This window comes from Podarcis raffonei, chromosome 12 (assembly GCF_027172205.1).
Source record: "Podarcis raffonei isolate rPodRaf1 chromosome 12, rPodRaf1.pri, whole genome shotgun sequence".
Taxonomy (NCBI): Eukaryota; Metazoa; Chordata; class Lepidosauria; order Squamata; family Lacertidae; genus Podarcis; species Podarcis raffonei.
In genome coordinates this window covers 42317784-42344050 of record NC_070613.1, presented here as the reverse complement: position 1 = coordinate 42344050, position 26267 = coordinate 42317784, and the positions used below count along the sequence as shown (strand labels likewise).

Below are 26267 nucleotides of genomic sequence, written 5' to 3'. Positions count from 1 at the left end.
CTTTAGCAGAAGACAACAGAATTTTATCATATGAAAATAATGGAGAGAGGTAATAGTCAAAGATGATAATTGCTTTAGTTGTTTTAAACTAAGAAAGTGGGTACTTGATAAATTGAATGATGGTTATGAAAAGAATCAAAATTTCAAAAAATAATTGGTGATGTAATAGAGGAGAGGGCATTAACATTATACAGTTACTTTAACATTAATTCTACCAGTGACACGATAGACACCAAAATACAGCTCCTTTGGGGACATAAAAGAGAAACATAATATATTGTGCTATTTGAGTATCAATGTTACAAAAATAATAAACAGATTACAAGAAGTGATAGCTGTGTAAAAATTACAGTAGACTCTTTAGACACTGACAGAAAGAAATAGGCATTTATTACCTGAAAAGTCCTTCTAAAAGAGTGGGGTAGAAATGCATTTTATAATGAAAGCAATTTAGCAGGTTTGCACACAGCTGTTTTGGCAAGCTAGTAGAATTTTCTTACGGTTCACTAGCCTGATTAAAATGTGGTATTTAGAATCTGTGTGAATCATTATGCACTGCATACATATTGGTTCACTTTATTTTTAGAGCTATCTTTTATTACCAGTTTCTTTTAAAAGTTGCTATGATAGGATAAAAATGTTGGGAGACTGAATCTATTTCTGGCATCTGAAAATATTTCCAGCATTAAGAATATATCAATTGTGCTTTCATTACAGGTATTATAAAACGAAGCTTCAGCGCTTCTGAAAGACAGACTCACGCAAGGTAAGCTTGCAATGTAAAATCTTTGGCCAGCTTTAATCTTGAGTTCTCCAAAGCTGTGACTGTACAATACTGCAGAACTTAGAAATGTTCAAAATTAGGAAATATTTTCCAGGATGTTGAAATCACACTGGATGTCCTTACCAGCACTTAAGATTGCATGGGCACCTCTGAAATCTTTGCTTGCAAAGGCCGAAACCATCAAGGTTTGTCTTGTATTTTTTTAAAAAAGCGTCACAAAATAATATCCCAGCAAATTTGCTTCTTTGGTGGTTCCACAGGGTGGGCGCCACTACCGAGAAGGCTCTCTCGGTAGCAACCTCTCACCCAGAAACTGACCAGACCGGAATACCACATTGAGTTTCTAATACAAGGATTGTTGGAATTTTTTTTTTATCAATATGCTTTCTGTTTTACAGAGATTATATTGGACTGCCAGGATCCAGACCAAGACCAGGTAATTTCACACCTGCAACTACAGTGGAAATACTTCTTGCCGTTTCTGCACTCATTTAAAGTTTGTTATAGTTTCACACGCAGTTTCTTCTTTTATTCCTTCAGCTTTGCTGCCCTTTGATCTGCTTCTGAAAGCTCCTTCGCTCATGTTCAGGGCCCACGTTCAGAAAATAGAGGACTCGTTAGTAACAGGGTGGAAGTCCCATAGCCTACCAGCTGTGATTCTCCGCAATCTGAAAGATCATGGTAGTACTTAATAGTATAATTTTTGCACTCAAAGTTATAACAGAACAAAGATTCCTTTCCAGTTTAGAAATAGTGTAGATGTATTCTTGAATAGAAAGAAATACATGGATAAAAAAATCTCAGGAAATTCAAGTCAAGAGTTTCCCAGAGATCCCTGGAGCTTTACAGCAGCCTTCATCAGGCTGGTGCCTTTCAGATGTTTCCAACTACCATTTCTCCTCAGGTTTTGAGCTTTCTTTCCTCGGTGGTTCCCCAGCTGGTTCCTCCCATGATTCCACTGCGTCCAACCAATCCATGACTCTGTAGCCCTCTATTCGAAACTCCACGACCGAGTGAGCTCCTGTTGCTGTGTCCCAGTTCCTGCCAACCTAGCAGTTTGAAAGCACGCCAGTGCAAGTAGATAAATAGGTACCACTGTGGCGGGAAGGTAAACAGTGTTTCCATGCGCTCTGGTTTCCATTATGGTGTTCCATTGTGCCAGAAGCGGTTTAGTCATGCTGGCCACAAGACCCAGAAAGCTGTCTGTGGTCAAATGCCGGCTCCCTCGGCCTGAAAGTGAGATAAGCTCCACAACCCCACAGTCACCTTTGATTGGACTTAACCGTCCAGGGGTCCTTTACCTTTACCTACCTAGTCCTCTCTTTCAACAATAAGATTTATTGTGTAGCACCAGTGCTTTTTTTCTGGGGGGGACTCAGGGGTACGCATACCCCTAAACATTTTGTGAATCTTTGTACTTTTGTCCATTTACTATATTTATTTCCCCCGATTTGAACTATAAAATAGTGATTTTCTCGAGTCAAAATGAGAGTATCCCTAAATTATTATTTTTTTAGAAAAAGAGCACTGTGCAGCACCTTGGCTGAAAATTACTTTTTAACAAGATCCATATTTTAAATGGAACCAGGGTTCGAAGGACCAGAAACTCTAGATCTGCAGCAAAGATTTACATACGAGACAAGATACCAGCAAAGGGCCTATTAATACTCTCCTCCTCAGTGTGAACAACAGCCAAGGCCTTATTCTGTATGCCAACTGCTAACTCCAAGACTCAGGCAAAAGTCTTTTTAACTAACTCCCTCCCAGACTTCTCTAGTAAGAACAGCAGCAGAGATGCTGTCCGGGTGAAATTACCCAACACATGAACTGCATGTAAAGAAAATCTGATGTCTTTCTTTCTTTCTTTCTTTCTTTCTTTCTTTCTTTCTTTCTTTCTACCATTTTGTGGGGGGTGGCATTATTTTCAGTTGAGAAGCAGCTGGGGTGGGTTTATCTTTCTCCCACTTGCGGCTTTCCCCCTACAGCAGCAGTGGCTCAACCCCCCCAAACTCCTGGCACTTCTGAAAATTGCCCCTGCGATGCTGCATTGCCACAAAGAATATTATTTTCTCGCATGCAATTAAGTGCGACATAGCTTGGCACTCTTCCAGGCCCCCCTTTTTTTGTACCTCTTTTTGCACCTTTTTTTGCTGTTAAATAAGGGGAAGACTTACGGTCTTGCTTTTCACTCTGAAAGGGGGAAGGCTTAAAGGTCCCATTGCCTGTATCTTACTATGGGTTTCATGACAAGAAATATGATTTTGAGATATTTCAAAAAAGATGTAGCCTCTGAGAGCTGCTAGTTGCCTCCTTCTACTGTAGCCCTTAAAATAAACCTAGCTTATTGCTAGTCTAAATGATACCAGATTGTCTGACCTTTCATAGGTGCTGAAGAACATGTATTTATTTATTTAGGCTATTTGTATCCTGGGTGCATCACAATAAAATCAATAAAATGACAACATCTCAGTTCTTAAAAAAATAATAATACTGCAGAGAAAATACAATAAAACAGGATCAACAATATCAAACACAGCACCAATGCCCAAGTTTCACCTGGCACCTGGATTTCGGTAGCGTGGGTGTCAGCCACACTTGGGGAGTACTGGGGTACCATGGTGGAAAAGGCCTACCCACATGTTAACACCCAGCGTGCATGTTCCAGTGGCAGGTCCTCCCCAGAACATCTCCGCTCACAAGCAGGAATATATATATAGAGAGATGTGCTCACTCACATATAGTTCCCAAGCCCCTTAGGGCTTTAAATGTCATCTGTGGTACCATGAATTCAGACCAGAAATTATTTGGTAGCCAGTGAGAAACTTGAAGGACCAGCGCCACATTGTTTTCGGCGGTGACATCACTAACATATTGAGGCAGAATCCTGACAAGACAGAAGTACAGTTTTTGGGGGTCAGGGGGCAGGCAGGTGTGGGGGACTGGTCCTGAATGGGGCAACTGTGCCCCTGAGGGAGCAGGTACGCAGCCTGGGAGTCATTTTGAACTCACAGCTGTCCATGGAGGCACAGGTCAATTCTGTGTCCAGGGCAGCTGTCTACCAGCTCCACCTGGTACGCAGGCTGAGATCCTACCTGCCCACAGACTGTCTCGCCAGAGTGGTGCATGCTCTGGTTATCTCCCACTTGGACTACTGCAATGCGCTCTACGTGGGGCTACCTTTGAAGGTGACCCGGAAACTACAACTAATCTAGAATGCGGCAGCTAGACTGGTGACCGGGAGTGGCCGCCGAGACCATATAACACCGGTCCTGAGAGACCTGCATTGGCTCCCAGTACGTTTCCGAGAACAATTCAAAGTGCTGGTGCTGACTTTTAAAGCCCTAAACGGCCTCGGCCCAGAATACCTGAAGGAGCGTCTCCACCCCCATCATTCAGCCCGGACACTGAGGTCCAGCTCTGAGGGCCTTCTGGTGGTTCCTTCACTGCGAGAAGTGAGGTTACAGGGAACCAGGCAGAGGGCCTTCTCAGTAGTGGCACCCACCCTATGGAATGCCCTCCCATCAGATGTCAAGGAAATAAACAGCTATCTGATTTTTAGAAGACATCTGAAGGCAGCCCTGTTTAGGGAAGTTTTTAATGACTGGTGTTTTAATGTATTTTTAATCTTTTGTTGGAAGCCGCCCAGAGTGGCTGGGGAAACCCAGCCAGATTTGTTGTTGTTGTTTAGTCGTTTAGTCGTGTCCAACTCTTTGTGACACCATGGACCAGAGCACGCCAGGCACTTCTGTCTTCCACTGCCTCCCGCAGTTTGGTCAAACTCATGCTGGTAGCTTCGAGAACACTATCTAACAATCTCGTCCTCTGTCGTCTCCTTCTCCTTGTGCCCTCCATCTTTCCCAACATCAGGGTCTTTTCCAGGGAGTCTTCTCTTCTCATGAGGTGGCCAAAGTATTGGAGCCTCAGCTTCAGGATCTGTCCTTCCAGTGAGCACTCAGGGCTGATTTCCTTCAGAATGGAGAGGTTTGATCTGCTTGCAGTCCATGGGACTCTCAAGAGTCTCCTCCAGCACCATAATTCAAAAGCATCAATTCTTCGGCGATCAGCCTTCTTTATGGTCCAGCTTTCACTTCCATACATCACTACTGGGAAAACCATAGCTTTTACTATACGGACCTTTGTTGGCACGGGTTTAAATAATTAATTTTTATAAAAATTTTATAAATTTTTTTGCACCAGCTGCAGTTTCTAAGACATCTGCAAGAGCAGCCCTATGTTGAATGCAATCTAGTAAGCCAGGATGGGAGGTTATCAGAGGGTGGGTCACTGTGGCCAAGTGTTGTGGTCGTATTAGAGAGCACCCCCAGATTATGTACCTGAGCAAGTCATTCTCATATTTCTAAGATCCAGACACCACCAAACTACAGCATCTCTTATCAGGATTCAGTTTCAGTTTATTTGCCCTTATCCAACCCGTTACGCAGGCAGATCCCAGAACAAACTTAGCAAGGAAAGCAACAATGGAGTTCCAACACAGGAACAGAAGAATGCATGAGAAACTGTACTCGTGTTTATGCTGCTAATCTCTTTGCTTGCCAGATGGCCTGTTGGCAGATCAGGGCACCTTACTCAGGTTACAAATACCCAAATGCAGAGGACATTATTCTTTCTGCCATAATGCAAAAAACTCCTTATTAGTAACCCTGATCCTGTTTCATGAAATAAGGGCTAGTAGATATATGTTGCATTTATAAGGGGTTCCCTTCTCCTGCCCCACCTAAGAAGATGGGAGACAATACCCTTTCAAAGAGTGATTCAAATGTGATGCATCCAATTAAAATTTGCAGATATTTGTGCATTGTTGATGCTCACGGGGACGCCATAAGACATACGGAATAAATATGACCTTAATATATGCAATAATTAGAACCTTTTGGTATTTTGATTGCTAGATCCTACTTTTGTTTGTCAGCCGGTATATCACGACTGGACCTAATGGTCAGGGGTCCCTTTCCCTTTCCCTATATTTTGCTTCATCAATGAATGCTTCATAGTTTATTATTTAACTATTTTTGATTATCAACAGGTTGAACAAGCAATATTCTTCCACTGATTCTTAGAGCTTGGATTAATATTTTCCCTTGAGTGGTGCTCAGTTATGATGACATTTTTAATATAAGTGGCCAGTGCCTATTCTGTTTATCTGTGCATTGTTAAATTCTCAATACTTCTACTGTTTGCCATTTGTATTGTGTGCTTTGCTGAATTGCTTAGCAGAAATAGTTTGCTTGGGTAAGTGAATTAATTGTTGGCCAAGCTGCATAATACCTGATGGTGATCTGAAATCGTATTGAAAGACGTTACAAAGGAGTTTCTGCTAGCAATGGCAGTACCATTTTTCAGAGATATTGAAGGGAGTGTTTATCTTTTCAAGAATAGTATTAGCAGCAGTATCTTTCTGCACAATCAGTGCCCAAAAGGGAAGGAAATATTGGGATCGGTCAAGTGTAAAGCTCTGCCAAGCCCCACAAAATGCCTCTTTTAAGCTTTGTCACATAATAATGCCATAGGTATTGTTGGTACAGTGACTGGACTTTGACAAAGGCATGATGCTTGAATTCCTTTTGATTCTTACCTTTTTTCCCTCAGAAAACCTGCAAGCCTCTTTTTATTTAGTATGACTTTTTAGTTGATAAAACAGTTCAAAACCTGCCCATTTTAATTTGGCTGGGCTGCGTCTTTCTGAGCCTTTTTCTTTATTTAATAGAATTCTGGGGATAGGTTTGAGTTTTCCCCAAGAATTTGCCAAAGCTTAGAAAAACTCATATCGTGGGACTACATCATCACCACCTCTTCCCATTGGGTGAAATCACCCATCAGGCCATAACATTCTCCCCTGGGGAGATACCACCTTTCCTCTTCCAGAGGAGGAGGGGTGTGGCAAATTCGTCCCCTCCAGGAATGGTGGGAACAGCACTCACATACTTATAAGCTGCTGGGTGCGGGGAGAGCTGAGACAGTATCAAGGAGCCTTGCAAAAAACAACGGTTCTCCCTAGGTTTCCAGCAGTGAAGGTTTCTTTTTATTATTTATTATTTTATTTTATTTTATTAAGTTTTCAACAAAAATAACAAAAAACAAACAATTACAACAGCAACAAAGAAAAATATACAAAAAACCAATATCAAATCCATAAAATGGGATTCTCCGAATCCCGTGACTCCTCCCCCTACCAGTTCCTTAAATTTTCTTTTCAATTGCATATCATTTCTACTCCAAATTCCCCCCTCCCACATATCCTGTACTATCTCTAAATTTCTTGTCATCTTGATTTCTGAGTTTTCCAGTTAGTTTTGCCATTTCAGCATAGTCCATTAAATTGGTTTGCCAATCTTTTTTGGTCGGGACTGCTTCCTCTTTCCATCTTTGGACTAACAATATCTGGGCGGCTGTTGTAGCATACATAAACAAATCTTTCTGGTCTTTTGGGATCTCCACTCCTACAATACCTAATAGAAAGGCTTCTGGTTTTTTAACAAAGGCTATTCTGAACATATTTTTCATTTCATTATAGATCATTTCCCAATTTTTTTTAAGCATCTTGCATTCCCACCACATATGATAAAACGTAGCCTCTGTTTCTTTACATTTCCAACACTTATTAGCAGTGAAGGTTTCCGAGTATGTTAAAACTCTCAATTGCTGGAAACACTGTACTTGGTGGTTGTTGGTTTAACTCCTTCTGGGAAATGAGTTAGGAGGGGGGGAAATGATATATTTCCCAGAATCAACAGTGCAGAATGCACTGTGTGCTCAGTGTGTGCTCAGATGTCTTTATGCCAGGCTTTTTTTTTGAGGCCTTGGCTTAACTTTGGGAACTTTGAGGTTTTCTCCGCTCTCACATTAGGTTGCTGGATTGGGGCTCAAGCGATAGTTTCAGTGACTCTTTTACGGAATGATTCAAGGGTTTTCATTTTCATCTACATTCCCTTTCTTACTTAACATCATCAGTGACAACTTATTTGATACATTATGCATGGAAAATAAGTGAAGAATCCTAAGTTTTTCAAAGGAATATTCTTAGCCTCACTTCAAAGAAGCATCATCTTCATAAAGACCTTATTGTGCCATCGCTTTTGACCCAGTTGCTATCATTATCATGCTGGCTTCAGTTCTGACTTGTAGGCAGAAGGGCACATGTTTTCCCTACTCAGTATTTAAGTTGCCTTATACTGCCCTCTTGGCAATAATGCTCTGATTCCACGCCAAGAAGAAGAAGAAGAGTTTGGACTCGATATCCTGCCTTTCACTCCCCTTAAGGAGTATCAAAGCAGCTAACAATCTCCTTTCCCTTCCTCCCCCACAACAAACACTCTGTGAGGTGAGTGAGGCTGAGAGACTTCAGAGAAGTGTGACTAGCCCAAGGTCTCCCAGCAGCTGCATGTGGAGGAGCGGGGAAGCGAACCCGGTTCACCAGATTACGAGTCCACCGCTCTTAACCACTACACCATGCTGGCTCCATGCTGCCAAGAGACAGAGATTCCCAAAATTCTTAGATGATGATAATGATGATGATTAGACCATGATCAATTCAAAGGTGCTCTCTCAATCACAGGGTCAGCCTGCCCATGAGACAGGGTGAGGCAGTGTCAGGCTTTAGGGAACCGGCTCCCCCCCCCCCCATGGCAGTGGATGAGCAGAACAAAGGAAAATGAGTCTTCTTACCAGTTAGAAACTTTAATAATCACAGCTAGAGAACAAAGAACCCATCTCCTAGGAATGGCGGTGCTCCCAGTTAAGGATCACACCCCCTTCCATCCCTATTAATCTACGTCACTTCTTTATTCTGTAATCTGAGTTTTATCCTCTGTTCTTTCTGTTGTGACACTTTCTGCACTCTCCCTGACTTTGGAGAAGGGGTGTGTGTGTGAATGCTGTCCAGAGACTGTGAATCTGTTAACCCCCTCTCTCCCAGTGTTTCATCTCCTAGCTGTTTCCCATCCAGTATTTCCCAGCTTCTGCCTTCTGAACCATGTCCCTCTGCAAACCACTGTTCCAAATCTATACTTCTCCTTCTGCTCCTGGGAAGATATCAGGAGCAGGGGGAGGGGGAGGCTCCCACCATTGCTCCTCAGTGCAGCCCTCCTCAGCACGGTCCCTGACAGGCAGCTGTTTCAAGTGGAAGATGTCCAAAAGGTGGCAACCCTCCACTACCTAAATCTCATGACTTCTCACGGAGCAAACAAGATCTCACAAAATCTCACTGGAAGCTGCCACCACTGTTCAGTACAGTTAAGGAAGGCTTGTGGGGCAGCGTGACACCAGCAGGGTAGGTTGCACATTTCGGCTTTGCCACAAGCAGAGAAACGGGACACGCTGTCCCTGCCAGTCACAAACACCATTCTTTGGGCTTGTCTGCTTCTTAACGACACATTTCCACCAGCAGGTCTTAAATGCAAAAGTACATTCCAGCTTATCTCAAATTCTAATATTGCAGAGGGTTGAACTAGATGATGCTTCTGGTCCCTTTCCAGCTCTGCAAATCTATGATTCTAGAATTCAGCATGATGGTTTAGAGATAATATTTTTCTACCCTTATTTAAATGTGTGAATTAGTGTTTCGCTGTTAGCAGATTTACATTCTGTCATGTGGAGGTGGTATCGCATCTAAACATGCAAAAAAGATGAGAGAAAACCACTTCGTAGTAATGTAACTGTGTCACGAAAGTAAGAATTAGGGACCTCATCTCCTGACAGGTTCTAATTTTAAATATCAGTGTGTGAGCAGGGGGGAAAGGGACTGGTGCTAACTTGATATATGTGCACCTACACAGTAGACACCATACCTTTTAAAGGAAGTTGTATTTTAAATCCTGTGCAGGAATTCGTGTAGACTAGTACACTAACTGTCCTCAAACAACAAGCTATTTGTAGGTTTTGCAGCATATATTCCATGGTACTGAGCCAGAAAACAAAAATGGGAAGATTAAAATGTACTCTTTTTATGCAACACTGTGAATAAAGTTGAATTGCTTTCATGGATTTTTTCATCTACTTGCAAAGCACACATAAAACGATATTGCCATACAGATTTCAAAGATTGAAAATGGCTTTTGTCGTCCCCCTTGCATGCTGAAAATCTGTGCAAAAATGGTGATTTAACAAATTTTATGGAACCGGCATCAATTTTTAGTGCATTTTTTTTGCCCTGTTTATGGTGATTACTTGTTTCTCTTTCCTGTTGGGAAAACGTCAGAAATGCTTTGTTTTTCGAATTCCTGATATAAAGTTAAATTTCCGTATCGTAAGATGGGGAGGAAGCATTTGATTCACTGGCCAACTGCAAAATCCAAATGCTTTACTCCCTTTCTTTCCACCTTCCCCGGCTTCCACTTCTGCATATGAGAGAGACACTGAGGCCAGCAAATGGGTTCTCACTGCTGATTGTAGCATTATCATCTGCAGCATCTGCAGGCATTGCTGTGTCACAACGGAAGGTGCGTCAGATCAGCGATCCTATTCAACAGATTCTAATTCAGCTGCATAAGATTATCTACATCACTCAGGTACGTTTTGATTATGTTGTTCTAGTGCAAGCCATCGTCCCTGTTTTTATTGCTCTGTCTGCGCAGCACAGTCGTTTTCTTGCTCCTAAGCAGCGCTTGAGATGTGTGAGAGGAAGGTAGGAATGGAATCTAACTCCATTCTTTGATTTTCCCTAATTGCATCCAAATCTTGCATTCTCACCCCCAAAACAGAATCCAAAGAACACTGGCAGAGGGGGAGGCTATCACTGAAAGGAGTTTGGGGAGCGGGGGAGGGAAATCCCTGTATAAAAAGGAGCAAAGTCTCCTCTAATGCTTCTGTAATTTGATCTCTGTTCCTGAGAACAATTCCCCATCCAGTTCTGGTATTTCTTCAGCAGATCATTCTGTACTTAAGCTTCTTATATACAGTCGTACCTTGGTTGTCGAACACCCTAGAACTCGTACGTTTTGGCTCCCAAACCCAGAAGTGATTGTTCCGGTTTGCGAACGTTCTTTTGGAACCCGAACGTCCGACGGGGCTTCTGCGGCTTCTGATTGGCTGCACAAGCTTCCTGCAGCCAATCAGAAGCCGTGATTTGGTTTTTGAACGTTTTGAAAGTCGAATGGACTTCCGGAACGGATTCAGTTCAACTTCCAAGGTACGACTGCACATGCTTTGGTTCAGAGATGTTTAGAGCTGCTCTACAGCTTTTCTCCAGTAGCTGCAAGCACACAACCTCTTTCTTACATCCAGCCAAGCAGTCAAGAGTCCCTGGATATTTAGTTCATTTATTTAAAATATTTTTAGTACAGAAGTCCTCTTGCGGCAGCTTATAGAACAAAACCCACTACAGTCACAAACCTCAACATAGTTAATAAAAGCCAGCAGTAGTACAGTAGTATAAACACCAACCAGGCCCAAAATTACAAAAAGATAGTGCAGAACAACATCCAGAAACCACAAGTAATTCCATAAAGAAGTTAACTGCCACAAGTACTGGCGTGTGTTTCCAACATACACACAAAGCTGTCTTATACTGAGACAGGCTATCTAGCTCTGTATTGTCTGCACTGACTGACAGCAGCTCTCCAGGATTTCAGACAAGGATCTCACTTAGACCTCCCTGAAGCTGGTGGGGATCAAACCTGGGACCTTTTGCATGGAAAGAAAAGACATCTGAAGGCAGCCCTATTTAGGGAAGTTTTAATGTTTGATGTTTTATTGCGTTTTTAATGTTCTGTTGGGAGCCACCCAGAGTGGCTGGGGCAACTCACTCATATGGGCGACAAACAAATAATAAATAAAATTATTATCATTATCATCATCATTATGCATAGCTTGTGCTCTACCACTGAGCTGCCACACTTTCCTTCGCATTCCAAGCTACTATAGTTTTCTTCCTTATAACGCAATCTCAGTGTTTAAACAAGACTTTATGGGTCGCCTTGGGCTGTACAGGAGCAATAAAAGAACTGTTAGCTATGCCATTTTGAGTTGGCAAATCAGTTTCATTTCAGCCATGTCAAAAGAAACATAAAACAGCATTTAAATTAACTGTCGTAATTCCCTCTAGATAGTAAACAGGACTCAAGTGGTCCTGTCTGAAAAGGTTTTGGAATCATAATCCACACCTGGGAACACATTCTAGCCCTGCTGATGTCAAAAGCAGTAGTTTGAGGTGGTCCCACTCCCCCAAGTTGTGTATGCATAAGCCTAAATTGATGGATTAGTTGAAGAGAAGATGGCAATGAGGATAGCCTTTCAGCTGTGCTCCAGTCACAGTGGAGGCTGGTCCATTGGGATGGATGGGCCACCCAACTGTGGAAATGTTCAGGGTGGCAGGAGAGTATAGTTTATTAATATACTTCCTAACTTGTACTAGCAAGTTCCTTTATGTAGCAGAGTTACATTCCCCTTTTTACATGCAGAGCAGATAGCTGGTTGCAGGCCCGTGTGAGCCTCTCACTATTATACAATTCAATCTGTCTCAGATTGAATTGTACGTTACTGGTAAATTCCTTTGAATCCCTCTTAAAGTAATAAACATGCCACAATCTTATTCAAAGATAATAAAAGAAGTTTACTCACATCAGTTCATAGTTGGATCCCTGAAGGCAGATTACAAATATGCTACAAATATGTACATGTGGATCTATCCCATATGGGGGAGTAATCCCAGTGCTTCTGCTAGCTGAGAGCTAGTAGAACAGTCCTAGCTAAAAGCTGGTCAAACAAAGAAGGAAGTCAAAAAGAAGGGGAGTGCTGCGTGACTCGTTCTTTTGTTACCTGGACAGGTAAGGTCATGCCCACCTTTTGTCACATGCAAAGGAAGAATGCTCCAGCCAGGAGGAACATGAAGTTTCGACTGGCTGGACCAAACATTCCCTCGCATGTCTTCTCTAGCATTACAAGGAATGTTGTACTTGACTGCTTCTCATGAATCACATCCCACATCAACTTCAGTCTGCTCTCAGCCAGCCCCCACCTGCCTGCCTTCTCACAACCAGGTAGTGGTTGGGGGGGGGGGATAGACTGCCTGTCATTGGCCCTGGCTTCACTTACTCTTGGTTTCCTCAAATTGCTGAAAGCCTCTTTTCTCAAGCTTCCTCTTCAATCTAGTATGTTGTCCTCACTGACGCTGCTCATTTGCTAGGGAGCAAGGCTCATTTGACACAGCAGCTCTTCTACGTAAATAGATGTTGGATTGTGCTGTAAACGTTCTGTAAAGGTAAAGGGACCCCTGCATGTTAGGTCCAGTCGCGGACAACTCTGAGGTTGCGGCGCTCATCTTGCTTTATTGGGCATGGGAGCCAGCGTACAGCTTCCGGGTCATGTGGCCAGCATGACAAAGCTGCTTCTGGCGAACCAGAGCAGCGCACGGAAACGCTGTTTACCTTCCCGCCGGAGTGGTACCTATTTATCTACTTGCACTTTGATGTGCTTTCGAACTGCTAGGTTGGCAGGAGCAGGGACCGAGCAACGGGAGCTCACCCTGTTGCGGGGATTTGAACTGCTGACCTTATGATCAGCAAGCGCTAGGCTCTGTGGTTTAGAACACAGCACCACCCACGTCCCTAAACGTTCTGTATGCATGGTCAATTGTGTATTTAGATCATCCGTCTGAATTTACCAGCGCCCTAGTGCAGCTCCTAATCACGCCTCCAGCTCTTTTCTCCTCATTCATTATCTTGGGCCTCTCACTCAACCACCTTTCCTTTATGCCTTTGTGGCCATCCGGTTATTCACCCTTCTTGATGTTTCTTTTGTTTGTGACCTCTCAGTTGCTAGGGCAGTCTTATCACATGTTGTAAGATTTCTTACTTCCCCTGTTTGAATCTTAGACCTATCGCTTTATCAAGTTTTACCAACTTCCCTCTTTTGAATGGATGAATTTCCACCCCCCCCCCCCAAAGCAGAAGTCATGCTGCAAAGCTGAGTTAATACAGCCAGAGCTTTCCTGGAATATATTCCTTAGCTACGTCATTAATATTCCTTCTTACTAATCATCTCCTAATTGAAATAGAACCAAGCCCTGTTATAGGTGCAATAGTATTGTACCTGGACTACAACACAGTGTATGAACCAACTCTCTTGGTTTAACAACGTGGTCAGTGCAAGGGGGCATTTGCCATTCTTAAGTTACCTACTTGCAAGGTTGCAGATTTGTACCAACCAAAAGGAGTGGCTCCACTTTAAGGCTAAAGGATGGAAGGTTTTGGAATTTATCCAAAGGCTTGGGGGGGAACCCCCTCAATATTATATATAGAAAAGGTGAGATTCCTTACTGAGGTTAATTTTCTACTACAAGGAAAATAAATCTACTTTCATCCACAGTCTGAACCATAAAGTCAAATGTGATTTATTTTTTTACAAAAATTACTACCCTAGATTAGACTCTAGATTCGATAGAATAGCACAGGGTACTGCTTTTCACCAATGTGGTTATTGCTTTGTGATTAAGTTGGAATCTACTGTTGGTAAATGTGTTTCTAAGAGGTTAGCATCCATTTAGGAAGAGGAGGATTAGGAAGAGAAGTTTATATAAAAATCTGTACATTTTCACAAATTCTGCTTGTAATGCTAAGCTGCAAATTTGCCCAGTGGACTCTTTAAGATTGGAAAAACAAACCCATCATTGTGATTCTGCCCCATTCCTTCATACCATCAAGCTCCTTCCTTCCTGTATGTTTCCTCATTTTTCCTAGCTTTTTGAAGTACCCCCTGCCCCCGTTTTATGTAGGTTCAGAACAACAGGCAGGGACACTATTTAATTTGATGAAAATACTTAAAAAAACCACACCACATTTTTTTCTGGTTGTGTTGCATGAGAAAAGAAGTTGATTTCTGCAGCTGTATGTGAACAAATTGGAAGTGTGTGGAACACACACACACACACTCATCCTTACATTAACACCAAAGTAAGAAACTGATTATTTTCACTTGCTTTCCAGAGCTCTGCTGGTCTGCTGCACTAAAAGATGATGATGATAATCTGTGTATTTATTTAAGGGTGTCCTCAGTAGGACTTGCTTGGGGGCCTGCATAGGATTTATTAGAATTCTGAGGTAGGCATGGTGCAAATTGACACAGAGCAGTCTTGATTCCAGATTAGTTAATCCATAACTCTTTTATCTCTGGCTCTGCCCATCATCGACTTGCCACCAGCTTGCGGCCCCCACACATTACCTCAAAGGGTAAACTGTGGCCCTCAACAGACAAAAGGTTGATTACCTGTACTATAAAGGACTCATTAGAGGACCCAGAGTTGTTCTATCATTCTGACCTTATTATCTGATGTTTACATGACAGCAATACTTGGGCATTTGCCTCAAGCACACTTTTTTTTCTAATACGCTATCAAGCTTTGAGTGGAGTTGCCTACTCCTTCTGACTAAAGGAACTAATTTGCCTAAGCATTCCACTGGATGTTCATTAATTCTTGGCTGTCATTAAAATATGAGCACAAAAGCACAGCTCACTGACCAGTCCCTGGAGCCTTCAAATGCTCCCTCTCCTCCTTTTCTATATAGCCCTTTAAAACACGTAGGATGTTTATTTAAAGCTATCAACTGCAGATCTCCTTTAACGAGCAGAAGCTGAAGTTCATAAGGGGAGAGCTCTCATTGTTAGTTCTGGGCTTCCAGCAGCCGTTCCCATCCCGTTTCCATGGCAACAGGTTTCATTCCGATTCGAGAGGGGGGAAAAACCCATGTAAGCTTTTAAAAAAATGATTATGTAAACCTCTTACCTTATTTCCACTCATCTGACATCTGAGTCCCTGAAAACAGATTTAGGAATGAAAAGTCACCAAGACAACTTTGCTCCAATTTCTTAGCAGGGAGCAACCAGCCTCTTGGGCCCTTGGTTTGCTGCCACGGACATGTGCAGGAAACTTCTTTCCCCACAGTTTGGTTTCTGGCTGGCAAATAATCCTTAAGTGACAGACAAATCTAGGCAGCCTCTAGTCCAAGCCGAAACGTAGCAATATGTGTTTTGTTCTATCAACTGTGTGCAGCGACTTCAGCTGTTGTCAGTGTTTACTTTCCAGCAGCAGAGATTCTGGAACCCAAGTCTGTCTGGAAGCCGCTGCCCCCTCCAAAAAAATCCATGTTTGTGTGCGGGTCTGAGTTAACACAGTTGCAAAATATAGACTTTCTCAGAACCGCTCCTATCCTTTCCTGTTTTAGGTTTTGGAGGGTTAAGCGCTGGCACTGAAACCAAACGAACAATTGGCACCAAGGGCAATTGAAGCCTGCCCTCTCCTATGAACCTTAGGATGAGGGCCTGACCTCGATTTTTTAAATGGAGATTAAAGACAGCTTCATGACTTGAAGCATTATACATCTGTAATGGTATACTGTAGAAGTGGGTGATGGCAGCAGGGAGAAATTGGATGAGACACCCTAAGCTACAGGGTTCCTGGTGGAGCAGGGGGTGCCCTTCTGTTACGGCAATTACTTGTCAACACTGAGCAGCAGAACTGCTCAGAAGAAGAGAGGGCCATTTTCCATCTTCCACCATTAGGAAAAGTGCATATGTATGAAAGAGGAGGCCTTTTCTCGTGGCACCTGCCTGTGGAATGTCCTCCTGAAGGTGGTGTACTGGGCATCAAGGGATACGGGTGGCGCTGTGGTCTAAACCACTGAGCCTCTTGGGCTTACCAGTCAGAAGGTTGGCAGTTCGAATCCCTGCAACGGGGTGAGCTCCCGTTGCTCTGTCCCAGCTCCTGCCAACCTAGCAGTTCAAAAGCATGCCAGTGCGAGTAGATAAATAGGTACCACTGTGGCGGGAAGGTAAACGGCGTTTCCGTGCGCTCTGGTTTCCGTCACGGTGCCCCGTTGCGCCAGAAGTGATTTAGTCATGCTGGCCACATGACCCGGAAAGCTGGCTGTGGACAAATGCCGGCTCCATCGGCCCGGAAGCAAGATGAGTGCCACAACCCCATAGTCGCCTTTGACTGGACTTCACCATCCAGGGATCCTTTACCATTTTTACCTTTACTGGGTATCAGTACTACAAGTACAAGTACAATACTACCAGTGCAAGGTTGAAACCTTATTTTCCAAGGCTATTTAGAAGTTGTTATTTTTAACTAGTTTAATGGTTTTATTCCCCTTAATATTATTTCATTGTTGATTATGTTTTGTATTGTATGTGTAGATTTTGAATTCCAATGTTTGTCACCCTGAAATTCAAAACTGGGTGAAAATGTAGTTCATACATGTTTAAAATTTTTATAAGTCCATACATTTACTGTGATGCGAAACGGTATTTGAAGTGCCGTATTTTTCGCTCTATAAGACGCACCAGACCATAAGACTCACCTAGTTTTTGGAGGAGGAAAACAAGAAAAAATATATTCTGACTCTCAGAAGCCAGAACAGCAAGAGGGATCGCTGCGCAGTGAAAGCAGCGATCCCTCTTGCTGTTCTGGCTTCTGGGATAGCTGCGCAGCCTGCATTCACTCCATAAGACGCACACACATTTCCCCTTACTTTTTAGGAGGGAAAAAGTGAGTCTTATAGAGCAAAAAATACGGTATATCCTGCCATTGGGCAGTTCACATTTTGCTCTGCCATGAACTTACTGGCAAGCCTCTCCTTTTCATCCTTGCAATATGGGTACAATAATACTAAGTTACCTTACAAGTTTATTCAGGTTTACTGGGAGCATGGAATGCTTTTTACACTCTGAAGTGCTAAATAAGCGGCATTTCAGCCAGTAGGAGTGACTGGGAGATAAATGGGTGTAAATAGTTTATGGGAAACTATGGAGGTGAAAGACTGAGTCATAGCTGCCTTTTCTTAAAAGTCAAATTTTATATGCTGTTTGGTCACTGCTTTGCTGGTTATCAATAGTTTATGCTTTCACGTATCTCAAACACCGCTTGCAAAAAGAGGACGACGACGAGCTAAAACTGTTTCTGCACCTTAAAACAGCTTCCACCAACTTTACACTGCAACTTGAAAAGAAGAGTCATTGAGAGATTCAAGAAATGCCTCTTCAGCCAGCAGAGCAACCCATGTAACTTGAAGTCTGAAATTAAAAAGGTGCAGTATGTTGAAGGTCACTCCCAGAGTGATTATGATTCCCTTCCCCTTATTACTTGAAATATGGACGGGATATTTTCAGGGAGCAGAGGGAAGCACATTTTTACATATTCAGATGTGAAGCATTTACCTAGGCTAATGATCATATTTTTATTCACGAACAATGGAGGTCCACGCATAGCAACTCACCCAGAAGTCTTGGAGATAGATGTTTTAAAAATTACTTCACTTTAATTTGAATATATCCTTAATCTTTCATTATAGTGGGGAATTAAGAATCAGCAGTCAACAGCCTTAGGTTTTAAAACTACTACATTTGTCTGGACAAGCAGTGGTGTGTGTGTGAATTTGTGTAAATATACATACACATATACAAACCCTGGCAGCTTCTCATAGACTGAGGCATAAAGCCATTATCACTGGAGATCAGAGAACTTATATTTCCTTTCATGTTCAGAAAGTAGGGATTTCAAAACAAAACCCCAAGGGAAGCAAACCCACAAGACAGAATTTTCCAGAATTGTCAGAGTAGCAACATAATGCTTCTAATCTCCCATTTACATGAAATGCTTTTTGTTGTGAATAATCAGTTTAAGAGTAACAGTGAAAGCTTGCCTGTTCTGTTGATGCAAAGCTCGCCCCATCTTCACAGGACCGGATTTTGCCTTATCATACCAAGCGGAGATGATGTTGAGTAAGCCCAGATGAACGAGAAGGGATGTGAAGAGAGAGAAAAAGAGATATATTCAGAGGCTTGAAAGGAAGGGCTGCTTTACCCTTTAAACCTTGAGGGTTTTTTTCTCAGCCTGACCAGAAAGCACTGAAGCTGTCCCAATGTGCTTTGATGCTAGATAATATTGACACAGCCCAGTAGGCCTTAACTCGGGTCATTGCTTTCCAGCTACCATATTATTTGTGAGATCGTATTTTGGATACCATCCAGCACAGAACAGTTATTTGTAGATAATGCTGAAACCACAGAAGATTCTTTTTCAAAGACTACAGTGTGTCTTAGCAGAGCAAGTCCAAAGGACATCAGCAGCACATTTGATCCTATAACATGCCAAGTATTTTTCCAGTTGTTCCCACAGAAGGTGGCAACTGCCAGTGTAATTCATGTATATTTATTTATTTTGCACCCCCTTAGGCTCAAGAAGACTAGTAACATGCAAACACCTCCACAAAATGTAATGCCTGCAATAAAATATTTATTTATGCCCTGCCGCAAAAAGACTCAAGACAAAGAAAGGCCTTGCATTGTCTTTGGCAAATGCGGTATTATTAAGATAAACGGATGTGCCATTTGTTTATGTTGTTTTTATAATCATTATCTCTACTTCTGATAAAAGTATTTCATAGCCACAAAGGTGTCGCCAAGATCATAGAACTGTAGAGTTGGAAGGGACCCCGAGAATCATCTAGTCCACCCCCTGCAATGCAAAAATATCAACTAAAGTATCCATGACAGATGGCCATTCAACCTCTGCTTAAAACCCTCACAAGGAAGGATAGCTATGCTGTGCTATACAAAAGTAGCTTGATGTGTTCTTGTTTGTGGTTTCGTTGTTGTGTTGGGCATTACTCTGCATTCACTGGGCTTTAATTTGTTTATGTCCATGCTGGCACAGCCTGTGTCCTGTAAGATAAGCACAGGACAAATAAAGATACACCTTTTTATTAATCTTGGTGCAAATGCTTATGAGCATATAGTGCATATACCCTTTAATAGTTTTTGCTATGCTTCGTACTGATGAATAAGTCACGCCTTATTGCAACTGAGCATTTCTGGATTGAAGCTTATCTGTTAGTTCTGAAAATAATATTGTGCATCCCCTCTTGTGTGGTAAAAGGGTTTAGTTTCTGATTTGATGAGAGACTACTGGATATTTTTGTTGTCTTTGTAATAGCTGCTTTGTTTATGAATGTACAGGAAGAGCATTGTGGAAACAAATACATACCTGGCACATACTGTTTTTTCCACATGAGAGCACAGCGGCCATTTTGGATGTTGCAATGTCACCCTGAAAATAAGCGCTTTTGGGGGGCTGTGTTCTTGTGTGGTGCCCCAAAATGCATGTTTTTGGATGCTATTCCCCCCAAAAGCGCATCTTTCAGTTCTGCAATCTTGCACGGTGCACGACCTTGGAAGAAAGTGTCCCACTTTTCTGCCTTGACGTATTGGAGGTTGTGCAAATAGACATCCACACCCCAGGCAGCAGATCTACCAAGGCTGCTTCCATTTCCTAGAGTGAGTCTCTGTTCTCCACGATATTCATATCCAGCAACCTCAGGCCAAGTTGTCTCCAAGGTCTTTTCCTGTCTTTTATTTCATGATTGATGTGGTTGCTACCAAATTCCAATTCATTAGCTCCCACTGATGTTATACTTTCTCATGTAACATGTACTGTCCATCTCAGGAATCAGTATTGATAGCGCAGAAGTAATCTAGAAAGTACTGTAATTCATTTCCCCTTGAAAAGTTGGACAAAATTAGTTCTTGGTCTTGGAATAACATTTAGAGCTCAAATATTCCACCTGTTCATTTTCAATTCTGTTCTCCTTTTGTTGTACCTGTTTTTAAAATGAATGAAAATGGATCACCTGGAGAATTTCCTATGGCAGCTTAATAGAAATGAGCAGAAGGTTCTCCTGAAGCAGGAAGAGGGATCCATAACTAAGGACAGGGGTACTTGTTTTCCTTCTTGCCTGGGTTAAATACCCACCCAGAAGTAAAGCTGAACCTAGCAGCAGCTTCTCAGTTGTGAACTTCTAATTCTGTAAACTGAAAATGACAGAACACTGGCTTTAGCCCAAAACTGTAAATTGAAGTTGATAGTGTATAATATGAAATCCTTCTACCAATTTAAATTTGCAGAAATCTATTCACCTGGCTGAGCCAGGCAGTGCTTGGATGAGTACCTGTCACTTTGAGGATTAGAAATTTCCTCCCATATTTCATCTGCTGTGACAGTTGTCGCTTCTTTTCTGAGCAACTTCCAAAGGATTGAGCACCCAGGAGGGATCAAAATGGCTGAAATCACACAAACATCAGTGGGCCCAAGCACTCTGCTGTGGTGAAAAGCAGGCCAGTGTCTACATATAGACTCTGTGGAACTTAGCATTGGGGATACTCTATACCAAATTCATCTAGTACCTTTAAAATCCCTGTTTACATTGGACTGCACAGTTTAATGCATGCCAAACAAGCATTAAATACAGTATTTGGTACTTGACTCTGCAAAGAACAGGGTATGAGAGGCGGTTTTGTGCGTAACAGAAATAGCAAGACAACTTTTAAGAAAACTCAAAGCCTTGTTTGTTTTTCACTATGGCTTCTAATATTATTTTTAAAACATATATCAAGGTTTTTCATGCTCAGTATGAAACTTTATTTGCAGGCTTCCTCAACCTCGGCCCTCCAGATGTTTTGAGACTATAATTCCCATCATCCCTGACCACTGGTCCTGCTAGCTAGGGATCTTGGGAGTTGTAGGCCAAAAACATCTAGAGGGCCGAGGTTGAGGAAGCCTACTCTATTGAACAAATGAATATTCAACAATTCACTTCCTGTTCCTCATTCCCTATCCAGAAAGTTGTTCCAATTTCCACCCCCCTCAATTTTAATCCATCTTTTCCTTTAGAGCAGTTTCATATTTCCAAGTCTGCATACTTTCTGAATGTCTGATATGGCAAACATTTTAACTAATCTTACCGCTATTTAATTTTTTTCTTACTTCAGAAAATTACAGTTCTGCGTTCACTCCCAATTATAACATTTATGGAGGAAAACAATAGGTGTTTTGTTTGTGTTTGGTCTTTGTGCAGCTTCTCCAAGGTTCCCCAGAGCTGATTGAGCCTAACTTTTTGACAGCAGATTGCCAGTTGTTATTGCACTCTTCAGGGGGGAGTACTTTGGTCCTCGACGACAGACCAGGTAAGTCTGGCGAAAGCCACGTTGCGCAACCTTTGCCAACGGCTGTCTGCGTTGACATTATTCAGCAAGTATGAATTCCTCCTGCTAAATGCTCATTAAGCTCCAACTAGGTTCAGTGAGCTAAATGTGTAGGGCATATAGGACGAAAACAACCACACAGTTGCTCCTTAAACCATTTCCATGTGGCGATTCTAACTACACAGAGTGAGAATCAATATGAGATGTAGTGGTTAGAATTTCAGAAGAAGACCAGGGAGACCCAGGTTCAAATACCCCCTTAGCCATGAACTCTTGAGAAGAGGCATTGTCTTGTGTGACATCATGAGCATGATGCGCGATGTTGCATTGTCGGGAGGAGGCCGAGCACGGAGCTCAATGTGGCATGGCGTCCCCTCTCGCACTTGGAAGGAGCCAGCCACTGAACCGCTCTGCGCTCAGCCTCCTCCACCCCCTCAATATGAAGGGGCCCCGGTCCCCTGCCAGCAGATTTTGAGGGGGCTGAAGGGGGTCCTCTGCTCCTAGGAATTGACATGGCTGCTCTTGGGCCAGTTGCTGTCTCTCAGCCTAGCCTACCTCACAGAGTCATTGTGAGGGGGAAGAAAGGGGGGAACCATGCATAAGTCCTAAGAGCCAGTGTGGTGTAGTGGTTAAGAGCGATAGACTCGTAATCTGGGGAACCGGGTTCGCTTCCCCGCTCCTCCACATGCAGCTGCTGGGTGACCTTGGGCCAGTCACACTTCTTTCAAGCCTCTCAGCCCCACTCACCTCACAGAGTGTTTGTTGTGGGGGAGGAAGGGAAAGGAGAATGTTAGCCACTTTGAGACTCCTTTGGGTAGTGATAAAGCAGGATATCAAATCCAAACTCCTCTTTTTCTAAGAGCAGAGAAAATTGTCTTATAGGAGACCATTGCTCCATCTGGCTCAGTATTGTCTGTCCTAACTTGTAGCAAGTCTACTCTTTCAGACTGGGGTCTTTCCAGGCCATTTCTGTATTGCCGTTTCTGGAGATGCTAGATATGAAACCTAGGGAGTTTGGTGTGCAAAGCATGTGCTGCACACTGAGCTGCAGTCATTCCCATTGAGGGAGTGAGGATATAATTGTAATGTATAATAAATAATACATGGTGAGTTGGTGATCATCATACTGGAACAGACAAATTCCTGGAGGTCAAGAGTCAGGTTTCAGGGAATTGGCTTCCTCCCCCCGTGGCAGTAGATAAGCAGAGCAAAGGAAAAGGAGTTTTCTTACCAGTTAGAAACTTTAATAATTACAGTGAGAGAACAAAGAACCCAGCTCCTAGAAATGGCGATGTTTCCAATTAAGGATCACTCCCCCTTCCGTCCCTATTCATCTACGTCACTCCTACATCTTGTAATCTGAGCTTGCACCCTCTGTGCTTTCTGTGTTTTCTGTTCTGACACTTTCTCAGCTCTTCTTGACCTTGGGGAGAGCGGAGGAATGCTGTCCAGAGACTGTGAATCTGTTAACCCTCTCTCTCCCAGTGTTTCTTCTTCTTCTAGCTGTTCCCCATCCAGTATTTCCCAGCTTTTGCCTTCTGAACTATGTCCCTCTGCAAACCACTGCTCCAAATCTATACTGTTCTCCTGCTCCTGGGAAGATTCAGGATCCAGATCAGGGGGAGGGGGAGGCTCCCACCATTCTTCATCAGCACAGTCTTCCTCAGCACAGTCCCTGACATCAACTATCAATGGCTATGTTTTATCTCTACTGTAAGAGGCATTTTATCTCTGAATGCCAGTTGCTGATAATCACAGGTGCTGTTGCATTGCTGTGCTGTTTGCGGGCTTCCCATAGGCATTTGGTTGGCCACTGTGAGAACTGGATATTGGACCAGATGGGCTGTTGGCCTGATCCAGGAGAATTGTCTTATGTCCTTATCTTCTCTGCCCATATTTGAGGCAAGTGATGTTGAGTTCCCTCAAAAGTAATGGCAGCTGTTCCTCTCCATCCCCCACCCCCCGGTGCTAAATTGGCAGGACAAAGGAGAGATGACAGGATTTTGATATGGTATGCTGTGTTGCATCTTGAACCGATTTGGCAGCCTAATGCTAGGCTAAAGAAGCAGGCTATAAATATTAAAATAATAGTAACAGTATACTGAAACTGGGCTTACGGACCATTAAATATGTGTAGTGAGAATGAAGTGAGGGACATTGAACATGAAGGAAATAATTTAGATAGCTGCATAGCGGAAAACCCCCAAAACAAAACCCCAACAAACCGTGCCAAAGACTGTAGCACATGCATTTATGAGGAGAATGAAAGATGTAGTCAAGAGTGTTTATGCAAAAATATAGAAAAGCATGCTAGCAGCATAAAGCATTATCAAGAAGAGGAACACATCCACAGCAAAAAAAATATTTCAATTGGAACGTTCTGAATTGTCAGGACTGGGGAAAGGTGGCAGGAAGGAAAACCAGAAAGAGGAGGTTAATTTATTTTATTATGAAACTTTTTCAGCTAAACAAATTTTATAGACCTTGGCTAGAATGCAGTTTTGAAAGGGTGACGTGTTGTGTATGTTGCTGCTCTGTCTTTCAAAATATTGTCCTGTCTTGGTTGGTTTCCATGCTCATGCAGCACGAGTTTGTGCCTTTAATGGAAAAGGGCATGTGTTTACTGCTTTTATACATCACCCAAGGGGGTTGCACTCAAGATGCAAAGGAGGTGCGGGAAACAAGGCATGTAGGCTCTTATATTCCATTGCATATGCTTAGAAGCCTTCCTGTCCTGAGATCATCCTGGGATCCCTGAGTTATTTGGATTCTTTATCACAAGGAAGTGTCTTAAGCAGAGGTCGGCAACCTAAGGCCCATGGGCCAGTTCTGACCCATAAGCTTCCTGGAACTGGCCCATGGCTGTTCTGTGGATTGGCATGGGGATTCCATGTCCCCCCCCCCCATGGTGCCATTTTTTTTCTTGCTGCGGGGACCGACTTCCAGGTCTGAAGAGTGCCGGAAATAGCTTGAGAGCACACACAGATGCGCACGCTCCAGCCCACCGAGAGGTCTGCCGGGGAGTGGACTGGTCCGGTCTCAAAAAACGTTGCCTATCCCTGGTCTTAAGTATATTCAACAGAATGCATAGAAGCCTGCATTATACCTTCCCAGTCAATGCAGGAAGATTATAGGCACGAAGGATGGGCCTGGTGCACGCAGGGACATTAGAGACAGGGCCAATGCGCACCCACTCTCCTTTATGTCCACATACACACAAAGAAGGATCCTGCACATAGAAGCAGTTTTTGCACAACTATTGCTGCACATTGATTGCAGCAGTATTCCTTTCTGCTTAATGTATAAGCAGTATTCATTTCTGCTTAATGTATATGAGCCCAGTTCTAAATTGCACTAGACAAGGGGATTACAAAGGGAACATTTACGTATTGATCACACTCAAGTTGGCCCTGTGGCTTCTTTATTCTTCTGGGGAAACATACAGAATTAAGGGCCAGATTCAATTAACTTGGCGCGCTAGCAGAAGCCAGCACAAGGACTCTTGCTAGTGCAGCGGGGTTTTCCTCCCTCCTCTCCCAAATCTGCTCTGGAGAGTAGGGAGCGCCCCAAGAACAGCACACATGGGGAGGAGAGGGATGGTTTCACTGGGCAAGGAGAAATGCTTGCACTCATGGAATGATTGGATTAGCGAGATCCTGAAATCCAACCTTTGTCATCTAATTGCTAATGGACAAATGATAGTATCCTGCTTTTGTGACTGAAATAAAAGTTATACATGTAACTTCGCCAAATATGCACCCACCTGATTTTTCCAATGTTTCCTTTTTGGAAGGTGTGTACACACACACACACACACACACACACACAGTTAATTTAACTGTCCTATGTGCAATAAGACAGTTTAAGGTTATGGCACAAGAATTGCTAAAAGAAACCTGCCAACACTACCTCTGCACTAATTTTCTATTATATATGCTGTAGAAAACCTTTGCAAGAAATCCCCAGAGCTTTCACGGTCAAGGTTAGTGAAATAGAGGGCAAATGAAAACTCCAAGCTGGCTATTCTAAGAATACATACTTGGAAATATGTAGAAACTCAGTGGAACTCTGTTTCAAGGAAATATAAGTAGGATGAGCATGAAAATGCTCAGATGTGAATGGCACGGGTTCCCATTAATTAAAATGGTGGGTGCCAATCTACATGCATAAATGAATCTCCATAGAAGTGAACTGGAAAGTTGGCTCCTCTACAGAAGCTCCTGTACACCTACTGGATTTCCCAAGGCCAGAACAAATCACGGGATTGATGGAAATGACTCTTGCCCCCTTTAATCCACAATGCTGATTTAACCTTTGTGGTTTGCTTTTTTGCTTTCACCTTAATGAATTACATATCTGTGACCAGAAGCAGTTGGGTGTGAACCTTTTTCTATATTCAATAATCAGTTAATAATCCCTTAAGATTGTTGTTAATTCCATGATTTCACTATACACTGTCATAAAACGACGGCAACTTTTAACAGTTTAAGAAGCT

At 42.7% G+C, this 26267-nt stretch overlaps 1 protein-coding gene across 4 annotated transcripts in view; it reads left to right on the top strand.

The window, feature by feature from the left end:
• NEK10 (NIMA related kinase 10) overlaps window positions 1-26267 on the top strand; it is a 110244-nt gene that overhangs the window by 81841 nt on the left and 2136 nt on the right. For 2 of the 4 annotated variants that reach the window (XM_053410571.1, XM_053410569.1), the window contains exons 29-34: window positions 718-766; window positions 1183-1220; window positions 1325-1465; window positions 10208-10308; window positions 17710-17820; window positions 21646-21754. In XM_053410571.1, coding sequence (XP_053266546.1) covers window positions 718-766; window positions 1183-1220; window positions 1325-1465; window positions 10208-10308; window positions 17710-17820; window positions 21646-21754 — 549 coding nt within the window. Of the gene's footprint in view, window positions 1-717; window positions 767-1182; window positions 1221-1324; window positions 1466-10148; window positions 10309-17709; window positions 17821-21645; window positions 21755-26267 lie in introns of those variants that run through there. The other 2 variants (XM_053410572.1, XM_053410573.1) reach the window with 2 other exon arrangements.